At 45.9% G+C, this 19,577-nt stretch overlaps 2 protein-coding genes across 3 annotated transcripts in view; one reads left to right on the top strand and one right to left on the bottom strand.

Annotated features, from left to right (window-relative positions):
- Nucleotides 1-7,063, bottom strand: part of FAM3A (family with sequence similarity 3 member A) — a 54,935-nt gene extending 47,872 nt beyond the window's left edge. Inside the window, exon 1 of one of the 2 annotated variants that reach the window (XM_030194242.1) lies at nt 7,012-7,063. The gene's annotated coding sequence lies outside the window, so the exon portion shown is untranslated. The remainder of the gene's footprint in view (nt 1-7,011) is intronic. The other variant, XM_030194244.1, reaches the window with a different exon arrangement.
- A 218-nt stretch (nt 7,064-7,281) lies between these two features.
- Nucleotides 7,282-11,324, top strand: SLC10A3 (solute carrier family 10 member 3). Its single transcript, XM_030194239.1, has 2 exons — nt 7,282-7,375; nt 9,538-11,324. Exon 2 carries the CDS (start codon nt 9,784-9,786, stop codon nt 11,095-11,097), a length of 1,314 nt encoding a protein of 437 aa, XP_030050099.1. The 5' UTR covers nt 7,282-7,375; nt 9,538-9,783; the 3' UTR covers nt 11,098-11,324.
- The last annotated feature ends 8,253 nt before the right edge of the window (nt 11,325-19,577 follow it).

Here is a 19,577-nt window from a genome sequence, read left to right on the forward strand (position 1 = left end):
CCTGTTGATATAAGCTACAGTCGTCGCATTGTCGGAGAAGACTCAGATCGCCGTCCTCTTCAGGAACGGGAGAAACGACTTCAGAGCTAGCCGCACCGCCCGAAGCTCCAGAAAATTGATAGTCCAGCAGGACTCCTGTGGTGACCACGTACCCTGAGCTAAATGGCCCCTGAAATGGGCCCCCCAGCCCGACAGGCTGGCATCCGTTGTCACTACCTCCCACTGCAGAATGGGAAAGGACATTCCCTGAGCATGAGACTGGGGGCAGAGCCACCATATCATGCTCCATCTGGCCTCCAACGTCCAAGGCAGTCTGACTTGGTAACCCTCTGACACCGGAGACCAGCAGGAGAGCAGAGACCTCTGAAGTGGATGCATGTGAGCTCGCGCCCAAGGAATTACCTCCATGGGCGCTGTCATGGACCCTAGAAGCTGGATGTAGTCCCAAACCCGTGGCCTGGTGGCCAACAGAAGGGAACGTACCTGCCTCACCAGCTTCACCCGCTGTGGGTCGGTCAGAAAGACCCGAGTCCGCTGGGTATCGAATAGAACACCTAAGTATTCCAAGCGCTGAGAGGGGATCAGGCAGCTCTTCTCGAAACTGATCACCCATCCCAAGGACTGAAGCAGCCTGACAACTGTGGAAGTCGCTTCCAAGCTGTCCTGGTAAGACGACGCGCGAATTAGCCAGTCGTCCAGGTAAGGATGTACTCGAACACCCTGCTTCCGGAGGAAGGCTGCCACCACTACCATCACTTTGGAGACGGTCCGTGGGTCCGTAGTAAGGCCAAATGGGAGAGCCTGAAACTGGAAGTGCTGACCCAGTACCGCAAAATGAAGGAACTGCTGATGGAGGCCCCAAATTGGAATATGAAGGTATGCTTCTTTGAGATCGAGAGAGGTGAGAAACTCACCCTCCCGCATGGAGGCAATGAAGGACCTGAGGGTTTCCATACTTTTTGATACTCTTGAGGTCCAGAATGGGCCGGACCGTGCCTCCCTTCTTGGGGACCACGAAATAGATGGAGTACCTCCCCTGTCCGCGCTCATCAAGCAGCATGGGCACAATGGCCTGAAGAGACAGTAAAGCCTAAACGGTTAACTTGACTTGTGCCTCTCGGACAGAACCTCGACACGGAGACTGTAAGAAGAGAGGAACGACCGGGCGGCAGAATTCTAACCGGTAACCATCACGCAGGATGTCCAGCACCCACTGATCTGAGGTGATGGAGGCCCACGTGTCCTGGAACGCCTGAAGACGTCCCCCTATCGGACTGAAGGCATGGACCAACACACCATCATTGCGAATGTCGGGTAGGAGGACCTGTCCGACCTGACTTGCCGGTCCCCTTCCTGTCCCCCCAAAGGACTGACGGGGCTGAAACTTAGGCCGTTGCCCAAAGGCCGGGTGACCTGGTCTGTATTTCTTACTGTCCTGAAACCGAGGACGAGAGAACCCGGACTGCCGACCAGACGACCTAGGCTGGTCCTCAGGCAGTCACTGGGGTCTAGACTCTCCGAGCTCCTTTACCAGATTACTCAAGACCTCTCCAAACAGTAACTTCCCCCGAAAGGGCAGCTTGACCAACCGGGCTTTGGACGCTGCATCTGCAGACCACGCCCGGAGCCACAACTGTCGCCTTGCGGAGACCAACAACGACATACCCTTGGCCAAAGCCCTAAGCATGTCATACACGGCGTCCGCTAGATAAGCGAGACCTGCCTCCATCCTAGCCGCCCGCAAGCCACTCCTGGCCCCCGACCTGTGATGCCATTGCAGACAGGCAAGGGCCACAAAGGAACTGCAAATCGCAGCCAGCAAGCCCAAGGCAGCCACCTCAAAGGCCTGTTTCAGGTCCTGCTCCAATTTCCTATCCTGAAGGTCATTTAAGGTCACCCCGCCTTCCACAGGCAAGGTTGTCTTCTTGGTGACTGCTGTCACCAAAGAATCCACCTTAGGAAAACCCAACTTCTCCCTTTCCTCCGGAACCAAAGGGTAGAGACGGGCCATGGCTCTCTCCACTCGCAGACCTGCCTCGGGGGTATTCCACTCTGCAGAGATTAAATCCTGAATATCTGGATGCACCAGGAACGCCTTAGAGGGACCCCTAAGCCCCCGCATGGGACCAGACTGCTGAAGAATCCCCCCCCCCCCCAGGTTCGGAGTGGAGGAGTGGCCTAGTGGTTAGGGTGGTGGACTTTGGTCCTGGTGAACTGAGTTCGATTCCCACTTCAGGCACAGGCAGCTCCTTGTGACTCTGGGCAAGTCACTTAACCCTCCATTGCCCCAGGTACAAATAAGTACCTGTATACAATATGTAAGCCACATTGAGCCTGCCATGAGTGGGAAAACGCGGGGTACAAATGTAACAAAAATAAATAAATAAAAATATGGAGAGAGCCAATAAGGACTTCAAAATCAACGCACCCAATTCATCTTTTTGAAAAAGCCGGAGCTCCCGAGGGTCATCCCCATCTCCTGAGGGGAGCTCTCTCTCCTCTAAAGGCTCCAGGACCGAAGGGCCCCCCGATGAAGCGGACTCCGCGTCTGACCCTGGAGAAACGGGTGAACAACCCTCCAAAGGGTCGTCTAACAGGATAGGCTGGTCTCTTGGGAGGAGGAGGGGCTGAGTCCGACTTCGCACCCCCGGGACCCCCGGAGTAGGCAGAGCAGCGCCCCCCTGCTTCAATAAAAATGCCTGGTGCATTAACAAGACAAATTCAGGGGAAAAAGGCATACCCTGATCAAGTAAGCCCCCTGCTGCGACTGCCCCTTTCTCTGCCACCGGCAGAGCATGTTCCTTGACCGCGGAGGACAAAATGGCAGAAGTTCCCGCCTCCGCCAGAGAGGAGTCACCAAGAGATCCCCCCGGAGACCCAGAGCGCTGAGCCAAGCCCGTTATCCCCAGAGAAAGGCCACCAGGATCTCCTCCTCCACTCGCACACCGTGCAGCGGCCTGAGGAGCGTCTACCCCCACAGGAGGAGCAGCACTTCACCACCTCAGCGGGGACCGACATGCCGCTGCGCCAAAAAACACCCGGTCAGAGGCCCGACTCGCAAGAGCGCACTGCAAGCCCGCTAACTTGCTCCCTCTTCTTTTTTTTTTTTTACTTTGGCGCTAGTGTTTAATAGAAAAAAGGCGCGCCGCAAGAACCATGTGACCGTTACCATGGCCCGTTAACAGATTCCCAACTCACCACCTGGATCCTGAAACAGGGTGTGCACCCCCTGAACTCTCCAACCTCCACAGCCAGAACCGACACCGCCGGACTGGAGCCATTCTGATACGGCCAGAAGAAACATGGCTCTCTTTTTTTTTTGTTGATGTTGGTTGCTGCACAGACACTGCCACAAGAGAGGCTCAGGAGGGAAATAAAGGGAAGAAAGCCTCCAGGTGGGAGCAAGACAGGGACCCAGCACCACCAGGTATGTCTAAATTTCCTCAGGCGTGACTCAACTGGGAACCAGTCACCAACCGGACCAGGAGAAACCAACTGGAACACAGAGAGAAACGAAGTATGTCCATCCACCTGCTGGAGATAGAAGATACTGAGGAACTGGGCGGCTAGCACATGGCTAGGTATTAGTACTCAGTTCTGGATTTTCTATCTCCACCTGCTGGTCAATAGACATAACTACCCACTTGTCCTGGAATACTACTACTACTACTACTTAACCGCTACTAGTGGGATAGAACGTAATGGAAAAATATTTTCAAATAAATAAATAAAATAAACTATCCAGCACCATCTCCAAATCCAAGTGAGTCACAACAGCGCAGATATTGCCTGCAGGGAGACATCTCAAATTGAAGGAGCCTTGCCCAAAATGGAATGGCTAACATTTGGCTTTAAACAGTTAAAACATCTCTATACCAAGACCTGATAAACTCCAAAACTAAAATAACCCTACAATGGCTAATAAGAGTGGAGGAGTAGCCTAATGGTTAGAGCAGCAGACTGCAAAACAGGGAAACCTTGATAAAATCCCGCTTCCTGTGATCTTGGGCAAGCCACTCAACCATCTGTTGCCTCAGACAAAAACAAACTAAGCCTGCCAGGGAAGAAAAATATCTACTGTACCAAAATATAACTCGACTGAGGCTGCAACTGAAAAAGATGTGAGCTAAATCCATAACTTCCTTCCCCCTCCCTTCTTTTCAGGGAACCTGAACAAAGTGGTGTACATAAATACCCAGGAGCAGAGAGGAAGGCGCAATAATTCAGCACAAACAACCTCCACCCACCCGGACCCGCAAAACACTCCAGCCTCCCTCAAAAAAACCCTCCAAAAACCAGCAAAGCCTCCGTGACGGACAAAATCCTACCCCCGTGACCATAAACTATTGTCGCCGCCGCTCACTCCTCCCTCCGTGGTGGACACCATACTCCCACCCCTCCCACAAACTTCACCCATCCGGACTCACCAAACGATACCGCCCCCCTCACAAACAACCTCCACCCACCCGGACACGCAAAACTCTACAGGCACCTTCACAAACGACATCTAACAACCCACAACCCTCTGTGAAGGACAAAATCAATTGCACTACCCCCGTATCCAGCAACCATCATCGCCGCCGCTCACTCCTCCCTCCATGACGGACAGCATTCACTGACATGTCAGCGTCTCTTGCCTCCGTCTTAAAGCGCGGCAGAACGATGCAACGCTTTAACAGGGAAAACTTACACTCTGACATGTCTGTTTAGGAGGACCCGGCACGGAAGAAGGAGGGAGCGTGACAAAAGAGGGTTCCAGGACATTGGGGGAAGGCAAGGGAGACAGGAAAGCTCCTGCATAGCGGTGAGGCAAAGAGACTCAAACTTTCACTCGCGCACACACACACACAAACTGACACACATTAGCTCTGTCTGCTAACCTCCCCCCCCCCCCCCACAGAGGCAAGGAACACCCCCTCTACGACTTTGCAACCCCCCCTCTCTGTCATTCTGACACACACACACACACTCGCTCCCACACTCCCAGTTACCCCCCCCCCCCGCCCCCGATGCAGGCTCTGCCCATTAGGGCTGTCTCTGACACATACACACACACACTCATGCAGGCTTTCAGTTTGCCAGCCCCGCCATCCCTCTGTCAATGTCACACTGATACAGCACACCTCTCAACCTCTACCACTTCACCACCCGACCCCTCCTCATTCTCACACACACACAATCTCTCCAACTTTGCCAATCCCGCCCCCCCTGTCACTCTCACACACAAACTGTCTCACAGACACACACACTGATACAGCTCAATCCCCCCTCTCTGTCATTCTGACACACACACACTCCCAGTTACCCCCCCCCCTCACTTACACATATACACACGATCTGTCTCTGTGACACACACACACACTCATGCAGGCTTCCAGTTTGCCAGCCCCGCCATCCCTCTGTCAATGTCACACTGATACAGCACACCTCTGAACCCCACACCAACCCCCCCACAACCCCTACCACTTCACCACCCCTGCCCCCCTCTCAATCTGACACATACACACAATCTCTAAAAAATAAATTTCACACACACACACTCTCTCACGGTGACACACACACACCACACCCTACAAACTAGCCAACCCGGCACAACACCCCCCCTTCCCTTGGCACCCTCCCAACCCCAACCAAGCACACCGCCACCCCCTACAACTACACCAAACAAGACACGCCCCACCCTAACATTTTCAAACACACACACAAACTGGATCACACACACACACTCGCACACAACCTCAAACTTCACATAACAAAAAAACACTTTCACACATACACACACCCTTCAAAGAACCAAACCTGGCCCACCAAGATCAATTTGTAAATTACATTTCTGTAAAAAATAAAACTTGCCCATTTTAATGGGCTTAACAGCTTGTATGCTTATATGTCTCTTAAAGCGAATTCTGATGCCCTTACAAATAAAGTTTTCAATAGTGCCTAAATACATAGTAATACTGAATTTCTCTTAATTCCAAAAATCATTTCACGAACTCTGCACTGTGAGACATAGTAACCTATGGAGCTTTGCAAGTCTAGGTGCTTTGAAAATGAGCACCATAAATCAATACACAAAATGTTTAGTTGAAATTATATTATTGCTAGTCAAGGAGGCACTACCAATTACTGAATAATGCTGCTAAAACATAAACCATCTCAGGGGGTTTACAACATTTTTCTCACCATATATTGGAAACCAAGTATATGTCATATATAGCATCATAGGGACCAGCTCTGTGGGTGCTCGCACACCCCAATATTTAGCAAACTCCTTAACTATGGCCAGGGAAGGGTAATTTCCATTGGATTTAGCACCCCAATCGTTTTGAAAAGTTATCTATGCATTATTATTATTATTTGTTACATTTGTATCCCCCATTTTCCCACGTGGCTTACATAATACCGTGAAGGCATTCGCCAAATCCAGTACGGGATAGGTACAAAATGTTGTATTGGGATAGGGAAGATAAGATTCAATCAAGTTGGGTTGAGGTAAAAGAGTTCATTAATGTCCAATACGATCTTTAATAGTGAAGGGTTGCAGGGTTGAGTCATTTAAGCATGGTTATGAGCTTACTGCTCTGCTTGGTGGCACCTTCCTGATCTTTTAGCTAATTTGTTTATATTTATTTCAAAAATGTGATATACCGCTTTAGCATGTTTAAAGCTTTATATAAGTAAAATTTATGGACAAAAAAACGCAAGATGGGGGCGACAGTAGCAGTGCATCGCTATTCATCACAGCCACACACATCAGTTTTCAGGATTAATGATGTATAGGTTCTAAGCCGTGATTGTATACATATCACCACCAGTCACGGGTATGACAACTTGAATAACAAGGGTAGCACCGTAGCAATAGTTCCAGTCTAAGGGTTTCATAATAAAAAAAAACATCGATCTTTACTGGGGACGGTGGTGCAGTAATACAGAAATAAGTTCTAGGGTTTGATAACTAACATAATAAACAAAAGCTGGTAACACGTCTTACAAATAATACAGATTTCTCACCTCTCTCCCTGCTAGACTGTTTTCCCCCTTCCCCCGCTGCTCCCTAGAAACAGGAAGTGGGTGGTTCTATAATGACTACAACTCCCAGCTTCTCCGCTGGCAGGAAATCGGGCTTCGGCGGAAATACACTCTAGTAGGCTTCTTTTGTGAAACTACTCTTCCCAGAGTCCTCGGCGAAATAGAGGTTGACGTGCGGGTGCCGGCAGGGTGTTTCTCTTCCATCCTGACCAACCCTCCCAAAAGCAAACAAATAAAAAAGCAAAACCTTACTTCTCCCAGTGTCACTCGCTGTAAAACCTGGAAAGATGGAGATGGAGGAAGTGAAGTAGCTGATGACAGATGCGGAGTCCGATAGGAGCCGCCGGTGAGAGGGGTCGTTAGGGTGATGGTAGGGTGGGGATGATGGGAGAGGTTCCTACCCGCCGTCTGTCACTGCTCCTGTCTTGTTCCCAATTGACAGAGCAAAAGTACGGCTAACTCCCAATTTAACTTCTGTGCGTCCGCCGAGACGTGATCGGGTCTTGAGTTTGCCCCATTGTACTTAAGAATTTGTAATTTCGATTTTTTGGTTTTGTTTTAAAGATAAGCTGGACTTGCGGCAAGCCTAGAGATGTAAGGGGTGGGGGGGGGGGGAAAGGAGCGGGGATAAGACCAGCACTGGCTCAGCCATGGACGTGTAGGCTGTCCTGCTGACATATTCATTATCCCGTGGTGTGTCTGCCCAGCTGATTCTAGTGATTGATAACAATTTTCAAGACACCACGGTGTCCTGTTAGGGAGAACAACCTCCTTATCCCACAACTCACAAGGAGAGATCCTGTTCGAGTCCTGTTCCTTTCTTACTGACCAGCAGCTTAGTCAGCTGATCTGTTCTAACAAGAAAATGTGGAACAGAAATACTTCCTTTATTTTTGGCTGCCACAGGTTTGATCAAAAAAGAATTTCCAAGCACACCTGGATAGGTTGACTATACATGTTTACATCTTACGAACCCCAGAGGGAAGCTCTCTTTGGCATAATGCAAGTTCAGCTGCGAATGTTAGTAGTAAATTTGAGAGCCTGAGATCATATTCCACATACCCTGGCCTAGGAGTGAGGTTTATTCCTGTCATGGTACAGCAAAACTAATTTGAACTGTTTACAACGGGAGCAAACAATCACACAGAAACAAAAAATGTTTCCCTTGGAATTAGGAAAAACTGTAAAGGGCAAACTTACTTAACTTCAGCATATAAAACAAATTAAGTCTCCTGAAGCAGCGCTTCCTGAAACAAGTGGCCCTTGTCAGGGTTTCAGATGAAGTTGGTGTCCTTTGTCCGTTGAAGGTTTCTGTGTGAAGATCCAGTTTCCTTGAATTATGCCTGAACATGTGGGAATGAAGAATTGGAAGGAATCAGAATTTTACAAACTGCTTTATACTTTAAGGGCTCCTTCTACAACGCTGCACTTGTGATTCTGGTGTGGCAAATGTGACAAAGCCCATTCAGTTCCTATGGGCTTTGTTGCATTTGTCATGTGGGAATTGCTAGCGTGGCTTTGTAAAAAGAGCCCTAAGTTAACTGCCCTTCGTGATAATTTTGATTACACAAAGGCATATTTTCAAAGCACTTAGCCTTCCAAAGTTCCATAGAAACCTATGGAACTTTGGAAGGCTAAGTGCTTTGAAAATATGCCTCATAGGGGCTCATTTTCAAAGCACTTAGACTTACAAAGTTCCATAGGTTCCAATGGAACTTTGTAAGTCTAAGTGCTTTGAAAATATGCCTCACAGTAACATATGTAACTTTGCAAGTCTATGTGCTTTGAAAATTAGTCTCCACATATTATATCTTGGAAATGTTTAAATTGTTTTTGATTTTTGTTTTGTTTTTTTAAGAATTTTGTCCTTTGATATTAGGATTGACTGAAAATGATTTGGCATTATATTGGACCAGATTTTTGTGAACAGTTGTCATTATTCAATAAAGGTTATGCTCCAAAATAGATTATGCTCACAATTTAGGACTATAAATTTGAAGCATAACCTTTATAGAATAAGGCCCCGTAGGTTTTTCTCTATGTTAGGTGAAGTTTTTCCTACTGTTCTTTTTTTTTTCCTGGTTTGGATTAGTGAAGCCAGTGATAGTACAGTGTGACTCCACTGGGAACAGTTAGAAACCTGTAGGCCATAATCTCTCCTGAGAGCTTTGACGCTTCGTTTGTTTTATATGTTGAAGTTTGCGCTTTGCAGTTTTTCCTAATTCAAAGGAGTAGCAAACATTTTGTTTCTATGTACAAAATTAACCCATTTAGAGAAACTGCCCCATGGGCTCTATGTTTGGATTGTTCTGGTTCTATTGCACCGTGTCCTGCTCCAGTGAGAGGCCTCTTAGCATTCATCCTGTTAGGTTATATCATATTTGTTATAATAGTAGTTTATGATTTAGGAATGTATTTTTTGATACATAATTATGTATTGGCTAGCATTGATGGTTGTAGAATGATTGTCCTTGTCCTCTCAATGTGTTTTGCTGTTTTGTGTTTTAGGCTTTCCCCAAGATGTTCCGCTGCAAACCACACAGTTCCTGACTGTGAAAGGGAAGTCACAGGGTGGGGCGTGCCTGTGCCTTGATGCAATAACTGATCGTGATCAGCAGGTGCTCTGACACTAACCTGCCCCTGTCTTGGTAGCTGAGAGTGGAAAGGGGTCATAGGAGCCCAGGCAAGAAGAAAGGGTGAAAGCATGCCCTGATCTGTGTGTATCTACAGGGACTCCCTTGGCAGGATCATAGAATGGCCTTCCAGGCTCTGCTTCTTATAGCCATGCTGTGGAAGGTTCAGGCCAAGCCCTCCCCTGTCCTGAATGCCAGTAGCAACAGCTACCTACAGATCGGGGATGGCTCTGTTGTGGAGTTCCAGTTTCCTGAGAAGAGTAAAGGTGTGATCATTGTCAGCAGCTGGTACAGAGAGCAGCCAGCTGGGCCACAGCCTGCACTGCTTGTCAGCTCCCTGGACACCGATGTGCTGCGTGTGGAGAATGTGAGCAGGAGCAGAGAAAGCTGTGGTAATTACATTGTGGCCATCCGCTCGGGCTCAGCAGGCCTGGCCCAGCTCCTTCTCCAGCTGTGGGACACACAGGAAGCACAGCTTGTGCTGCTAGAAGAGAGGAAGGATTTCCGCATCAGAGTGTCTCCTGTGGAGGAAAGTGAAAACTACCTGGGGTTTGGGCACTTCTCAGAGAACCCCCTGCTCTATGTCCTCCTGCCCCTCATTTTCATTAACAAGTGTGCATTTGGTTGCAAAGTGGAGCTGGAAGTGCTGCGGGCTCTGCCGAAGCAGCCACAGCCTCTGCTGCTGGGTGTACTGGGGCAGTTTGTGGTCATGCCGTTCTATGGGTACCTGTTATCTTTGCTCCTCTCTCTGCCCCGTGCTTTGGCACTAGGGCTGATCATCAGCTGCTCTTCTCCAGGTGGAGGTGGGGGCTACCTATATAGCCTCTTGCTGGGGGGGGATGTGACATTAGCCATCTCTATGACACTGATCTCTACACTGGCAGCCACAGCGCTGATGCCTCTGTCTTGTGCCCTGTACAGCCATCTGCTACAGGTGCACCAGACACTGCATGTGCCCTTCCTGAAGATCCTTGTCACCCTTCTCTTCATTGCTGTGCCTATTTCCACTGGTATGCTCATTAAGTGCCACTTTCCCAGGCTGTCCCGCCTACTCTTGCTCCTTATCAAGCCTTTCAGTTTTTTGCTAATCTTGGGAGGGGTCATCATGGCCTACCGAATGGGGGCTGCCATCCTGTGGGGTGTGCAGCCTCCTATCGTGCTGGCAGGAGTCAGCGTGCCACTCATGGGGCTTTTGCTGGGGCTGGGGCTGGCCTCCTGCCTCCAGCTACCGCAGCCTCAGCGTCGAACAGTCAGTATTGAGATCGGGGTGCAGAACAGCCTCCTGGCCCTGGCGGTGCTCCAGCTTTCCCTCCAGCGTACACAGGCAGACTTTGCTTCCCAAGCACCTTTCATTGTGACACTGAGCAGCACATCAGAGATGCTGCTGCTAGTGATCTTGCACTTGCTATACAAGAGGCTGTGGCCCAGTCCCTGAGGCTGGTGGCCCACCTCCTCTCCCTCTCCTCTTGTAAGTTATTGAAAACCAAAAGCCTCTAACCAGAAAGCACTATGCACTAACAGATTCAAATTATTTTTCTATATATATTTTCTATTGTTACAGGGTTGGAGCTGTAATAGGAGATGTTTACAATCTGCATGTAAGCAGACACCTTGTATAATCTGGATTTCTGTATTACAGAAGTATTAAAGGAACAGGTGGAAACAAAAGGCACTTTTCACTTGATTTTTCTGCTGTAGGAGGGGAGGCTATTTCAGTTGGTTGTGGATATGTTACTAGATTAACTACTGCCATTCAGACCCCTTTATCACTGTCTGCAGAGTTCCTGGCAGTGTGATACTGACTTGTCAAGCCAGGCAGGCAGAAATAGAGATCTCGCCTCAAGAACTGAAGTGAGGTAGCAATAGTTGAATCCTCTTTTATTCCCTCCCCAAGCTTTAGAGGGTGATGTCAGTTGTACCTGTGAGGCCTGACTCTTGTACAGGAAAATGGAGCCTTCTGATTGGGCGATGGCTCGGTGTGATATTTTGGGTCATGACTTACAGAGCTGTAGGAGACACACCTCAAAGGCTGAGATAAGGGAACCTTTCTTTCCATTCTTAAGCAATGTTATCTCCTTGTTTTAAAAGCTGAAGGCTATTTAAAACTGGCAGAAAGGGCAAAGCCCAGGGAATATGGCAAATTGACATAAGGAGGAGGCTAGCACAGGGAGGGCACAGCCAGAAAGGAGAGGTCAGATGTATGAGTGGCTGACACATTGACTTTTTATAGGTCATTTATCTACATGAGATAAATGCTTACATATGTAGTCCTTCAACAGCATGCATACACAGTGCTGTCTGAGAACAAGTAGTAACCAGAATGCATTCCAACTGGTTATCCATGCACTTACCCTCTAATTCTAGAAAACTGTGTATGTAAGTTATAGAACAGGGGTGGGCAACCATGGGCCTCGAGGGCCGCAACCCAATTGGGTTGTCAGGAATTCTACAATGACTATGCATGTACTGCTTCCATTGTACGCAACTAGATCTCATGCATATTCATTGTGGCACTCTTGGAAACGTGGCTGGGTTGCACGTGTAACTTAATAATGAGCTGATAATTTGTGTTAATGAGCAATAATAGGCTATAATTGGCACCAGTTAGCAGTTAAGCACATAACTGGTCTTAGGTCCTGATGCTCAAAAGTAAACACGAGTGCTAGAGGCCATTAATAGATTTAAAACACTTGCTATACCACCCTATTTGTCAGATAAGTCGGAGTGGTTTACATATGCATGAAATAATAAAGAAAATCAGAATGGAACGCCAGTTAAAATAGGAGAGTGATAGACAACGCATTCACCCCGACAAGCCAGCTAAACCAAAATAGCACAAAATATATGAACATTCTTCCTTGCAAGTCACCTGTTCAGCAGACAATCTCGCTCAACCTGAAATAAACTTTGCAAAAAATATATAAGATTTCAATCTAACTTTAAACAGAGCATAAGACTGCTCCATCCAAATATTTTGTGGGAGTTGATTCCACAAATAAGGAGCAAACCGAAAAAAAACCCCACCCTCATTGAGGAAAGTTGTACTAGCACCTGCATTTAGCTGCGCAGAATGGTCCCTACCCATCTTCAAATCTTTGCTCAAAGCCCACCTCTTCAATGTTGCTTTCGGCACCTAACCTTTATACCTTTCAGGAAATCTAGACTGCCCCTATTTGACTGACTGTACATTTGTCCTTTAGATTGTAAGCTCCTTGAGCAGGGACTGTCCTTCTATGTTAAATTGTACAGCGCTGCGTAACCCTAGTAGCGCTTTAGAAATGTCAAGTAGTAGTAGTAGTAATGGTCAGAGGCCCGGAGTGTGGGAACAAACGAGCGCGCAAACAACGCAAGTAGCATGCTAATGTAGTTAAACTCATGTCAAGCATTTTGTATTCCTCCCCAATGCTCAGAAAAGAGCGCCCAAAACAAAACTGCCTTACCACTGTAAAAACTGCCAGGTCTAAGCAGACGTTAGGGTGTTGGAAGAGAGGATTTCTCATGACTCTTTCTGTAAAATCTGCCATTTTTGATTGCTTTTGGAAGCAGAAGGAAGCCTGTGCAAGCCCTTAAGCGCCGATTGTGAGAAATAGCAGACCCAAGCAAAAGCACACATTGGCATCTGTTTCCTGCATCTAAATTTAAAGTGTCCATGCCAAAAAAAATTTAAAAATGCCCAAAGTGAAAACAGACTGGTGTCTGTTTGCTGCGTCTAAATCTAAGCATCCAAGCTAAAACTAAAATGTAAAACATATTTAGGCTGCAGAAAACAGATGCCAATGTCTGCTTCATGTTTGGGCTTTACCAAGCGTATGTACACAGGAGTCGAGCTTACCACGGACCTCTTCTGCACATACACCAAGCACAATCCTCTCGCTGAACTTCCTAATGCTCAACGCTATGAGCGTGCCTATATTTGCATCACATTAGCGTTAAGCATTAAGGCATTGTTCTGTGCTGTTCTGGTGGTATTTTTATAGCGCTATTCAGAACAGCGCCGGAATTTTGAGCATCGGGGCCTTAGTTGCCATTCTGTAAGTTAGGTGCTGAAATTCCATAGTGTTCACATTCAGGGTGTGTCAGGCATTTGTGCAACTAGCTGGCTAGAGTGGGTACAAACATTTACACCAACCATTGAGCTAGCATAAGTGCTCACGCCTGAAGTTAGGCTCATAAATGCGGACTTACACTGGTATTCTATAACAGCAGTTGTGTGCATAACTGCTGATATAGAATTTGTGCTTAGCACACATCATCTCAGTGCCTACATTTCAGCAAACTTTTGAGAATTTACCCTTTAACGTTAAGACTAGTGTTTCTCTGCCTAGTCCACAAGAGACACCTGGCCAGTCGGGTTTTCCGGATACCAACAGTGAATATGCATGAGAGAGAGAGATGTGCCTACAATGTAAACAGCGCATACAAATGTATCTCACATACATTCATTGTGGATATCCTGAAAACCAGACTGACTTGGTGTGGCCTGCAGACTGGGTTGAGAACCTGTGGTGTAGACAAACACTCACCATGGAGCCATGGCACATTTGACAATCAGTCATCCTTTAACATATACTTTATCATAAAAACATAAGCATTGCCATACTGGGACAGACCAAAGGTCCATCAAGCCCAGTATCCTGTTCCCAGCAGTGGCCAATCCTGGTCACAAGTACCTGACAAAATCCCAGAACAATAAAGCAGATTTTATGCTCCCTAACCTAGAAATAGGCAGTGGATTTTCCCATATCTATCTTAATAATGGCTTATGGACTTTTCTTTTAGAAAGTGATCCAAACCTTTTTTAAACCCTGCTAATCTAACTGCTTTTACCACATTCTCTGGCAACAAATTCCAGAGTTTAGTTATATGTTGAGTGAAGAAATAGTTTCTCTGGTTTGTTGTAAATTTACTACTTAGTAGCTTCATTGCGTGCCCTCTAGTCCTAGTATTTTTGGAAAGAGTAAACAAGCTATTCAGGTCTACCCGTTCCACTCCACTCAGTATTTTATAGATTGCCATCAAATCTCCCCTCATATTTCTCTTTTCCAAGCTGAAGAGCCCTAGCCACTTTAGCCTTTCCTCATAGGGAAGTCGTCCCATCCCCTTTATCATTTTCGTCGCCATTCTCTGTACTTTTTCTAAGTATCTCACTCAGAAAGTCAGTTGCCTACATACGAATCAAGTTTCAGGTCTATTTTCTTGTTTTGTAAGAATGATTTTTATCTCATATTTGAAAGGCAGTGCCACTAGTGAAATATCTTGTGGAGCTTAGATACCCTCTCTGAAAGGTGAAGCTGTTTCTTAGCAGTTTCAGAGGTTTGTACTACAGTTTGTTCATCTGTTTATTCTTAACAAATTGCACAGTTAGCTGTGCCAAGGTCTACTGTGTTCTGGAAGGCCTTTCTGCCCGTACTGTACTATTGAAGCCAGGACAAAGCAAGGAGACCATGAGTTGAAACGGAGAGAGCTGTGGTAAATGGAACATTGTGAGCAGCCTTAACACCTGACTGGCTGTGAGTTCACTAAAACAGTCTGGTAAGTCCTACACTAATTACTATTACTACTTATCATTTCTATAGCGCTACAAGGCATACGCAGCGCTGCACACCATACACAAAGAGCTTACAATCTAGATAAGACAGGCAGACAGACAGAACAATTAAGGGTAAGGGAATAAAGAGGTGAGGATAAAAGGACAGGGCAAGTGAGCAGTGGTTAGGAGTCAATAGCAGTGGTAAAGAGGTGGGCTTTAAGTTTGGACTTGAAACAGCCAAAGAGGGGGGTAGACGAACAGGCTCGGGAAGTTTATTCCAGGCGTGAGGTGCAGCAAGATAAAAGGAATGGAGTCTGGAATCAGCAGTAGAGGAGAAGGGAACACCTAAGAGAGATTTACCAACAGAATGGAGTACCCGAGGGGGGGCGTAGGGAGAGACAAGAGTGGAGAGGTACTGGGGAGCGGCAGAGTGAATACACTTATAGGTCAATAAGAGAAGTTTGAATTGAATGCGGAAACGGATAGGGAGCCAGTGAAGTGACTTAAGGAGAGGGCTAATGTGAGCATAGTGACTTTGGCGGAAAGTGAATCGCGCAGCAGAGTTTTGGACCGATTGAAGAGGAGAGAGATGGCTAAGAGGGAGGCCGGAAAGAAGCAGGTTACAATAATCAAGACGAGAGGTGATAAGAGTGTGGATAAGGGTTCTGGTAGAGTGCTCAGAGATGAAGGGACGGATTTTGCTGATGTTCTAGAGAAAGAAACAACAAGTTTTGGCAATCTGCTGAATGTGAGCAGAGAAGAAGAGAGAGGAGTCAAAGATGACCCCAAGGTTACGAGCAGATGAGACACAATGAGAGTGCCATCCACAGAAATAGAGAAAGGGGGAGAGGAGAGGTAGGTTTAGGGGGAAAAGATGAGAAGCTCGGTTTTGGCCATGTTAAGTTTCAGATGATGTTGAGACATCCAGGCAGCGATATCAGATAGGCAGGCTGAAACTTTGGTCTGGATGCTGGTTGAGATTTAGGGTGTAGAGAGGTAGATTTGGAGTCATCAGCATAGAGATGGTATTGAAAGCCATGGAATGATATCAGAGAGCCAAGGGAAGAAGTGTAGATGGAGAACAGGAGAGGACAGAGAACAGAACCCTGAGGTACACCAATTGGTAGAGGGATAGAAGTGGAAGAAGTGGGCAGACTGGATGGACCATGCAGGTCTTTTTCTGCCATTTACTATGTTACTATGATCCACCAGAGTGTACACTAAAGTGCATGGAGATACTGCTTTGCAGGAGTTTTACATGGTTGCACTCTGGTCCTTAACATCTTTGAATAGTTCTTCATGTCAGACCAGTGGTTCTAAACCCAGCCTTTGGGACACTCCTAGCCAATCGGGTTTTTGGGATATTCATAGTGCATATACATGAGATAAATGTGCATGTGCAACGTCCGTTGTACACAGATCTATCTCATGCATATGCGTTGTGGGCTTCCTGAAAGCCTGACAGGTTGCGTGTATCCTGAGAACTGGGTTCAGAACCCCTGGTCTAGAGTCTTGGTCTTCATACCCAGTCCTCAAGGGCCACCAACAGACTAGGTTTTTAGGCTACTTGTGCTTTCTTCACCAGTCATTTGCATAAACTTATAACGATTGGTGAAGAAAGCACAAGTTGGAAAAGTTGAAACTCGAATTGATAACTTGATTCATCATTTGTGAACTTAAATACTATGGTGTTTAATATCAGCCATTAGTACGAATGAAAGACATGAGGAACTGCACTATTGTGATCATAGCAGTTATTTAAAAACGGTTATATTTATAGAGGTCATAGCAGTTATTTAAAGACGGTTGTATACATAAAGAAGCACAAACCTGCAATGTATCAGCTATGAGTTGAAATGTGAAATTAATATCAAACAATGATGATGATGGTGTAATTGATGTAAATTAATAGATCAGAGACAGTAGATAGGAAAAAGAGTGCATGTATTGAATGAATGAGACGAGGCTAGGATATTAGGGTTTTAAAAGAATATCTATATAGTATAGATTTTTGTATCTTGAAGTATATGTTTAATAAAGACGTTTGATATAATATTTATGGATATAAGTGATTACATTAGTCAGTAGATAATTATATGTAATCAGATTGGAATGTGGGGACTCAATACCGATTTGATGCGTATTTATTAGAGATATCCTGAAAACCTAGTCGATTAGTAGCCCTTGAGGACTGAGAGTGAAGACTTGTCTGTAGTAACTTTCACGAATGTGAGAGTTTTTAAAGAACCATGCTGTAGTATAGAAACTTTTAAGAGCTACACATGCACTGATTCAATCCAAGTTTGATCTTTTGCTCCCTGAGTCAGCGAAGGTTGGGGGTGCTTGGCAAATAATGATCCAATGTGATTAAGGACCGGATTCTGTAAATGGCACCGGGAAAAATCAGCACTATACTCCAGGATGAGTACCCTTTATAGGAGAGCACCTAGCGGGGATTCACATGCCCAGCTTGTGTGACGACTTACACCAACTGAAACCTGCTATAAATCCGGGTGTGGATCCTAGGACATCTATAATATTCTGCATCTTTTGAGAGTGGCCCTGACCTGCCCATGCCCCTCCCATGGCCACTCCCCTTTTAGGTTGCAGTTGAGAGGATTTGGGCACAGATCTTTATAGAATCGCATACAGACAGTGTGCAGATCCAAATTAGTGCCAATGCCCAATTGCTTGTTAACAGTCAATTATTGATTGTTAACAGCTCATTGTCTATTTGCGCACAGGTCGAAGGATTGTGTGCAAATTTTGATGCTATTTATAGAATCTGGAGGTAAATGTGTCACAACCACTGGAAGTTGGACACTTAACAAAAAAAACCTGCTTACTGTAACATGTAATGTTTAAAAAATTAGGATATGAGCAAAGGAGGAAATTAGAAAACTAAATCAAAGGAATGGTTCCCAGAGTCAAGCACTTGCATGAAAAGTAGATGCTTTTTAAAAATGAACTAAATCCACAACTAATAGTCAAAACACTCAGCACAACACAAGTGGATTAATAAAGATACCAAGCTTAATTTTTTAAAGGGGAAAAGGCCTCAGAAAGTCTGTGGTAATACAGCATGCTACAAACTGGGTTGCGGTGTGCAAATTCATGCAATACTCTTCGGACCATATTCAATCATTGGCCAAAAAAAACCTCATTTAAACCATGCCAGTTTTAATAATTTTAATGGTTATAGTTAAAACACCATATTCAGCTTTCCATACTCTCTTAACTCATGGTTATAGTGCATTTATCTTTAGAACTTAATAACAGGCCCCTGTTTCACCACCAGGCTTCATCAAGGTACAGAGCTTTAAACTGACTTTAACCACATCTTGCATTTTGGAAGCCCATATAAAATATATTCCATGCATTAAAAGGGTCAAAATAAGACCAAACAACTGCCAGCATGGTATAAATAGTGAGGTAAAAGAGACAATTAAACCCAAGAGAACAGCTTTCAGAAAATAAAACACAGATTATAACGAGGAAAATAGGAATGAGCAGAAGCACTGGCAAAACAATACCACAGGAACAGGCAGACTTAAATGAGCTTTTCAAAAGCTTTCTGTAGGGCAGTGCCATAGCCAGGGCTAATTTTGTTTAGTGGAGAATGAGTTTAATATGCTGACACTGCCTGCAGGTCCTTTCTCATTGCCTTGTCACTGTTGCTGGGTGGGCCTGACTATAAAGTTAGAGAGGGGGGGAGGGGGTTCACAGTACAGCTGTTGCTACACCCCTGACACAGAGGCATAAACTAATACTAAAAGCTTTCTGAAGTACAATTGAAACAAGAGCTTGTGAGGTTGCTCAGATGTAAAATTGCTAACCTATTACTGTTGCAGGAATGGATGCATGAATTTATGATACTTCAGGAGTCAGACAGCACACCAGAATGAGAGAGAAATCTTCTTTATTTGCCAGCAAACAAAGTAGAACATCAGCATTAAGTCTCTTCTTCTCTTTCTCAGCTCTCTTTGTCTCTCTCTCAGCTCTCTGTGTCTTTCTCTCAGCTGCTTCTCTTCTTATGCTGTCTTCTCCTTCTTCTGTCTGTTCCTTCTGTCCTTCTTTCTCTTCTGAGCTCCTTCTGACGTAACCTGCTTCTTCTCCCACTTAAATACAGTTCTATCTAGCCTAGCCCCCTTACTCTCCAATTGGTTAAGGAATAGATTGATTACCTTGCCTCAACCAATCAGCTCCATACAAATATCAGTTACATAGGTTCCAGACATCCTAAACTGACCTGTGACCTGGGGCCCCTTACACCAGACATTTGGGCTCCAGTCTCTTACATGTTATTATGATTGATTTCTCATATTCCTAGTACTAACTGCTAACTAAACTCTGGCATTCATTAAAGGGGTCAAGGGCCAATCTTA

This window comes from Microcaecilia unicolor, chromosome 2 (assembly GCF_901765095.1).
Source record: "Microcaecilia unicolor chromosome 2, aMicUni1.1, whole genome shotgun sequence".
Taxonomy (NCBI): Eukaryota; Metazoa; Chordata; class Amphibia; order Gymnophiona; family Siphonopidae; genus Microcaecilia; species Microcaecilia unicolor.